This window comes from Gouania willdenowi, chromosome 7 (assembly GCF_900634775.1).
Source record: "Gouania willdenowi chromosome 7, fGouWil2.1, whole genome shotgun sequence".
NCBI classification, from domain to species: Eukaryota; Metazoa; Chordata; class Actinopteri; order Blenniiformes; family Gobiesocidae; genus Gouania; species Gouania willdenowi.
This window is the reverse complement of record NC_041050.1, coordinates 37,444,317-37,452,138: the sequence shown is the minus strand read 5'-3', so window position 1 is coordinate 37,452,138 and position 7,822 is coordinate 37,444,317. Positions and strand designations below refer to the sequence as shown.

The following is a 7,822-nucleotide window of genomic DNA, read 5'->3' as shown; positions in this document are numbered from 1 at the left end:
AACAGAACAATACATGTCTCTATCTCACATGTTCAACAGGATTTGTTTTTTTTCTATATATATATATATATATATATATATATTCAAATGTCTTGAATTTCTCATTTTTTTAGGCAGTTTATTCCATAGTTGAGATGATCTAAATAGGACAGAATTTTGTATTAAATTAGTTTTAGGCTGATTAATAACCAAATCATGACTAGAACCACGCCTCGTAGAATGTGAGTGTGTTTGGTTTACAGATCTAATATTTTCAAACAATGAAGCTGGTTTACCGCTCAGGATTATTTTCTTTAAAAACAATAAATTCAAGATGGCGTCCAAGGCAAGAAGAGAATCCAGTCCATTATTAAGGCGACTAATCAACGTGATGATACTTTACTGATGGATTTACAATTATGTATCACAGATAACATCAAATATACAATTTGTTGTAGTGTTCATGTACTTACATTTCCTACCATAAACTGAACCAAAATTGTTTATAACCAGCCATAACTCAATAAAATGATCACCTACAACCTTGTGGCCATCATAAATTAATTCCTTGACCTCAAAAACCCTATATTTGATATGTTATACAACAAAATTGGTTTAGAATTGACCAATTTAGAACCATTTATAGATTTATAATCTATTATCCTAATATAATTAGTGTTTTCTGTGGACATCTTGGATGCATTCTTGAGTTTCTCAAAACCCTCAATGACGCCAGCTTGGCATCATTCAGATTCCTCCATTTCTGTGGAGCGTCCTCAAACATAACCAGGCATAACCTGTTTGGGGGGATGTTTTTACAAGGTGGCAGTTGTCATTAAACAATGGGCTGGTTCATCTACGTCGACATAACGAATTTCGCAGTCACGTTCTTCACGTTCCTTTTTGTTTCAGGATGAATAAAGTTCTGATTGCTTCCTCATGAATAAATCTTGAGAAGATATTTTGCACTTTTATCTAGAGTAGATTTATTGTTATTATGTTTTGCATGATGAAGTCCATGCCATGTGAGAACAACTTCAGTTATATGTGAACTATATATATATTACACAGCAATCAGCCATAACAATAGGTCACTGACAGTGGGATTTATTACTAGCACAATGCCCGTTGGAAGTATGTATTCATATAGTGGGAGGGGCTTAGGTGGAGTTGTCAATTGTGGTCAAATGAGTATGTGTTTGAAGGTTGGATGTACAAAGAGGTGTACATACTCTGTACTCTGTAGTGTTATAAAGGGGTTTATTTGCGGGTGCAAAGTAAAATAGCGTGTGTGATTTTCCTGGTTTAATTCTATGGGACATGCACATGATAAATGTGTTTGTTTTTTTTACTCATTTTTATATAATTTTGTTTGGTGTATTTTTCTGTTCTGTATGTTTTTTGAAGTCATCATGTATATTTTTGTATTTTTCTGTTGTTTTTTTCCATTTTTTTGTATAATTATTGTTTTATGTTGCAATTGTAGTGTGATTATTTTTCCTGTAGCTTTGCGCTTTTCTGTTATCATATTGTGTATTTTTGGTATAAATATTTAGTTTTGTATATTTATTTCTGATTAAAACAAGGATTTACATGTCACGGCAAATTTGCGGTTGACCTCATTTGGAGACATGATTTATTGCTCTGGTTGAGTGATGGAGTCCAGGCGAGGCATTGATGATTTTATAAAAAAGGTTTATTATAAAACTAAGTAAAAAAGAGTACAAAGATGGACAAAATTAGTGACCGCCCGGGCGGACGTCCGATGATCGAGTGAAACACAATTCTAAACCATCACGTATATCCCCCCTCAGTCCCCTCCCACCTCCCCCCGGGAGATAAAGATAGAGAGAGAGGGAGGAGGTGAGGACAGAGGGTGAAAAAAAGCCAGTTTCTTCTTGAGTCAAAACAGCCAGTTCTCTTGGTATCTGCTGATTGTCATGGGAGTGGAGGTGTGTGCGTTTATGTGTTTGTGTGGGTGAATGGATGTGTATGGGGTGTGTATGTGTGACGATGTGAGTGTGTGTAGGCATGTGAGTGCGTACGCAGAGGGTGCCTGTGCGTCTCGACCTTGTAAGATTTCAGTATTGTTTTGGGAAGACATCATGTGCTTTTGAAGAGGTGGCCTGACCCAGAGCTAGAAGCAAAGTTGAAGACATGAAAATAACACACAATGGAAAGTTACAACCCAAGGCTTAAGGATTAAAATATATGAGTAAATATATTATTTAGCATAACTAATAATTTTGCCATAACATACATCTTTATGATGACTATATAATGACACAAATAATAATAATTATATAATAATAAAACTTCTGGATAACAGTGGATATTTTTGCTCCTTTCAATGCATTTTTTGCTACGTTTTCCTATTTCTGCCACATCAAATTGCAATGCCTTTACTGCACATTTTTTTTCCACTTTCAAGACATTTTAACATTTATAAATCCTTTCCACCACTTCTTCACCTAATGTTGCATATGTTGATCCATTTTTATTCATTTTAAACTCTTCACCATATTTCATGCTTACCTTTAACCAACTTAACCACATTCATGATTTACCATGCCCATTATTTTCCAGTTTAAATTACTTTTTCCAATATTGACACTTTGAACCCTTTTTACCACTTTTTCTGTCAGTTTTTGTGGTTTTTAAAATCCCATTTCAGGTTTATTTAGCATCCCCTGTAAATCAGTCAATTAAAAAAATAAATGTAAAACAATATATTAATAAAACTTTAATCATCTGCTCTTTTACAATCTAGAAAATGACATGATTGAACAACACGTGTTCACCAAAGTAGATTCACAGTTAAAAGAATCAAAGCAACGAGTCAAGTAGTTAGAAACACCTGCACCAACATAGGCTATGATAACATTGTGTTGAAAAAGGTGGAGCTAAGACGAGTATGGCACAACAAACCTGACAATGTAAACCAGGAGTGTAAAACATTTGGCTGTGTGATGTTCATTTTGCATTCAAGACTGGAAGTTTCTTAAATCACACACTTTTTTAATGTACCGAATTAAGGCTTTTCCAGAACTGAATTAGTAAATATTTGTTGTGCAATGTAGTAGTGTTGTGGTGGTCAAGACCGGTCTTGGTCTCGAGACCAAATTTTAAAGGTCTTGGTCTTCTCTCGGACTCTGAAGCATTTTGACTCGGTCTTGTCTCGGACTCGGGCTGCCCGGACTCGGGATTTTCCGTCAAGACCGTTCGAGACCAGCACTAATTCCTGCTATTTTTAAACATTTTTATAATGTGATAATAACACAGAGAAGAACGGGATAAAACAATCCTCTATTCATTATTTAATCCACCCTGTATAATGACCACAACCTTCCTTAATGTGACTGAGTGACGTGTGTGACACATTCATACGTGTGTGGCTACGGTGTCAGTTTGGACCGCGGAGCGCAAGGGAGATATGAACTAATCACCGGTAAAAATCCCAGTAAAACTCCAGAAAACAATCACCAGTAATAAATATTATCTCCCTGGTAAAGACAGTAGCTCTAACAACTGGTAAAATGATAAACTGATGATATTACAGCCTGTGAAGGCTGGATAGGGGACGCACTTACTCTGCTTCTGGGTCCTAGTGCCAGCCGAGCGGTGAAGCCTGTTCCGTTTACCGTGTTTACTGAGGTCCGTGTGTGTTTAATAAGTCCGTGTATGTTTAATAAGTCCGTGTGTGTCCGTGTGAAAGTCCGAATGTTTATGCATCTGTCCATCCACTCTTTTCATTATATCCATGTCTTTTAAGGCTTTATTACATAATGTCGGCTGTAGTCCGGGCCGCCGCCATCTTGGTTTATGTCGTCACCAGTGCGTCATCGCCGCAGAGTTGCACGAGCATAGAATGAGCCAAATAACTGTAAAGAGGTCGTATATTAGTCTATTATCTTTTTAAAGTGGTGTTTTTTTTGTGGCTTTAGACTCCAATTACATTTATGTATATAATATGTTCCCCACAATATAAACAGGTTCACAATATAATTATTTTTATAGTTTCTGTTTCTACTGTATCCAGAATAATAATAATAATTCTCAACAAGAATTTGTTACATGACTGTTCCAGGGTTTGAGTTTGTTTTATTTAGTTTCACATCTACCTGTAGATCTATGTTTTTTACACTGCTGACAACTTGTTTGTAGTTTTATTTCAGAAAGTTTCACTTTTACAGTTACAGTTGAAAACCTTTGTTAATTGAATGTCCTAGTTACATTACAGTAACCAAATTAAAATATATCAACTAAGTGAATTAATAAAAATAACCTGTGTCAAGGCTTTTTCAAACTAAAAAAATATCTTGTGAACTCTGTGACCTGTTAAACCTGAACAACTGAAAGAATCAGAATCAAGAATCATTATTTCTTGGCAGAAATACTTTTAAACACTTGCTGTACATTCAGCTGACATAAAAATCTTGTTTTCAAATATGTAGAATAATTGTGAATTTATCAGTAGCAGTAGTAATTTTAATATTTTAGTTAATTTTTTTCCAGGCACCTTTTTTGTCCGTCAAATGTATTTAAAATAAACTAAAATTAAAGAGAGAATGTTTTTTAACTGTCGAACCTTGTCATAATTTTATTTATTTATAGATTTTTTTAAATTGAAAAAAATAATGTTTATGGTCTTGGTCGTGGTCTCGGTCTTGGCTTGTCTCGGTCTTGGTCTTGACTCGGTCTCGGCTCCCGAAAGTCTTGGTCTTGTCTCGGTCTCGGTGCATTCTGGTCTCGGGCAAGTCTTGGTCTCAGATAGTGCGGTCTTGAACACAACACTACATGTAGTACAAAGATTTACAAAAGCATCCAATATCTGTGACAGAAGTCATGAATTACCCCACTTTTGGGACTCGATTTGAGTTAAAATCCTGTGCACACATGAGCTTGGATTCTGTCTTTAGCCCGCGGGACTTTATAACGGCAGGGGATCTAAAACTGTCGCACTCGTACAAGAATTCCCCCTCTACCTTGTCACCGAAGCTGGCTGCCTATCCTCTATTATTGTTATCTAATTAAGAAAAGGACTAAGTGTACTTCCTCCTATTGGATGTCAATCCTATTTTTGGTCTCTGAGTAGTCTCGCTATAGTTTTGTGGGATTGATATTAAGACCCATCCAATATAGGTCAAAGCTGGAAACAACTCTTTTTCACAACAGCATGAGTTAACCCACCCCTATGAAGAGGATACCAAGGGCAGGCTCACTTACCAGAGGCCTAGAAGTGTGTCCTCCAACCAGGTGCTGTCTCAGATGTGGGTGTTTTCAGGCGGTTAATTTAATCAAGTAGGCTTCTTAATAGTTAATGAATTTTTATTAAAGGTTTACAAAAAATAAAAGTCAATCAAAAAAGTTTCAAAGTATCAAAGTCTTAAACTATCAGCCGATAGAGAAAGAAGGGGGTTTCATAAACAACTAGAATGTTCGTGTAAGAGAAGCCCCTGAACACAATATATCAGTGGTATATATAGCCTGAAGCATGGCGTGATAATATGTCATAATACATGATCTGACCACCTAAGCGAATAGAAAAATAGGACAAAAGTTCACCCAGATGTCATGGTCCAGATGGCATAACAGGTGTTAACAAAGGGTGGTTTCCAAACTAGGTGTTTGTTGTTTGTGGTTAACACTTGATACATAACAAGGCGTTGTCTTCCTGTTAAGTAAAGTGTGACTTCTTACACCTCGAAGTGATAGTGCTAAGGACAAAAGAATACAACCTGAGTTGGTGTCACAATGTTTGTCCTGACATATGATTTCTACATCGTGATTATATACCAGGTAAACATCCTTCGATTTGTGGACTTTTTCCAGAGTCATAAATGAATCATGATTAGGTTCCATCAGTGATTAGTTAATGAATACAAAATATGCTTATATCACATCTAGATATATGTGAGAAGTGCAAACATTTGTGGTTTCAGGTGTTATAAAAGGCGTTACATAAAGTGTTTTTCAACCATTGCCTTGGACTCTGAAAGATCATAAAATACAGTGCTAATCAATGTGAACCTTTGTGATTATATAAAACACAGAATATAATTCTAATAACACAAATAAAGTGTCCAAACTCAGAAAAGTCTGATGATGCAGAGAAATGGGTGAATGTGTGGCTCAATAGATTCCAGATCCCAATCAATAAAATCTACAAGTTCCAAATTTGGTGGTTTTTTCTTCAGATGGAGGTCCTTTAAGCACAAACCAGCTCCTCATTATGGACCAGGCGCCATATATTGAGAAGCTGCTGACCAATGAATTTGTGCACCAAAATTTTTTTCCTGCATAGACACGGGCTCAGCCTTTCGCCGACTGCTCTGAAGGCCGGGTGCATCTCTGGGGCCAAGTGGAGCTTCTGCAGACACATACCCAAAAACACATCATCTAAGGGGAACAGCTCTAGGTCCTCAGAGGCCACAAAGAGCCTCCTGGCCAGCTGGGAGGACATCACGAACCCCCCACCCGCAATGAAGGGTGGGTAGGGCTTATCGTACATGTCTTTGGGGATGTAGTATTTATTCTGTGGCTTTCTGATTGGAACGACTTTGAACATGGCGTTCCCTACGAACAAAGTGGCATCTTTGTGGTGCTTCTTTTTTAAGCTGATGAGCTCCAGCAGGTTGTGGGTGTTCAAGAACACATCATCGTCTCCTTTGAAGATGAACTGCACGTTTGGACAGTAGATGTTGAACCACTTGAGGAAGTTCACCTCCTTCAGGGTCAGGTTGTAAAACGTGTCCATGAAGTCCCACTGCAGGATGTCCTTGTAGATCAGATCCTCAGACTGGATCAGTTTCTGGAGGTTTTTGGAGTCTTTTCCAGTGCTGGGGGTTCCTAGAAGGAATAACGTTGTGATTTTTCTGCCGTCCACAGTTCGTTCCTGGCCCCAGGTTTTACGCACGGCCTTGCGCCGGTCGTGCTGCTCGATGAGGGACTTGACCACCATGAGGAGGTGCACCTCTCCATCTGTGCACTTCTCCGGGTGATTGATGAGCATGGGGTAGTATCTGCAGTGTCTGCGCAGGATGAACTGGTGGAATCTGGAGTCCAGGCGATGGAACCAGTCCTTGGTTCTGACCGATGCGTCCTCGCTGCAGTTCAGAACCTGCACGTCCCACGAACCGTTTGATATCTGCGGGAAATCATCCACCGCTTTCTTTGCCCTTGGGCTTTCTGAAATGACCCTTACCACCTCTTTCTTGGATAAAAAGCATTCCGAGCCGCACCAAGTCGTTTTCTTTAAATATTTTTTCTCCAACACGTTGAGTTCGTAGATTATGAGAAAAAACGCACAAACCAAAGAGAGGCTCAGGAGGGTCTTCAGCAAACTGAGCTGTATTCTTCTGAAATAAAGATCCATGGCTGTCACTGTGGTTCCTCTGATGCTGGACCTTTAGTTTTTATAGTGTTTCGTTGCTGTGCGTCTAACGGGACTCCACCGTCTCCACGATTTTCCACAGGCTCCGTGTGTAAAAACGCACACGCAGAGGCTAAACCAGGGCCTCTTGTGTCCGTGACTGGATCCTTTAGAGAACCTCAAAGCTCCAGCTCTTAATGCTGTCTGCACACACACTGCAATTCTACACTCGTCTCACCACCACCTGCCCAGAATCTCTCCACGCCTAAGAAAGAAAGATAAACCTGTTTCCTTCCACAGCTGCAGGTTGTAATTATGCTCTATGAGAAGTACACAACAGACAGAGCCAATACACAACCACAAATAATCAAGGGACACTTTTATTTATTTATTTACATTCAGAGGCACTAAACATTGCTGTAAAATATACAACAAAAAAGTTTTTTCTATTACAAACATGGTGAAAAGCTG

At 38.4% G+C, this 7,822-nt stretch overlaps 1 protein-coding gene across 1 annotated transcript; it reads right to left on the bottom strand.

Annotated features, from left to right (window-relative positions):
* Nucleotides 1–5,289: 5,289 nt before the first annotated feature.
* Nucleotides 5,290–7,607, bottom strand: LOC114467066 (UDP-GlcNAc:betaGal beta-1,3-N-acetylglucosaminyltransferase 7-like). Its single transcript, XM_028453074.1, has one exon. It carries the CDS (start codon nt 7,352–7,354, stop codon nt 6,188–6,190), a length of 1,167 nt encoding a protein of 388 aa, XP_028308875.1. The 5' UTR covers nt 7,355–7,607; the 3' UTR covers nt 5,290–6,187.
* Between the last annotated feature and the right edge of the window lie 215 nt (nt 7,608–7,822).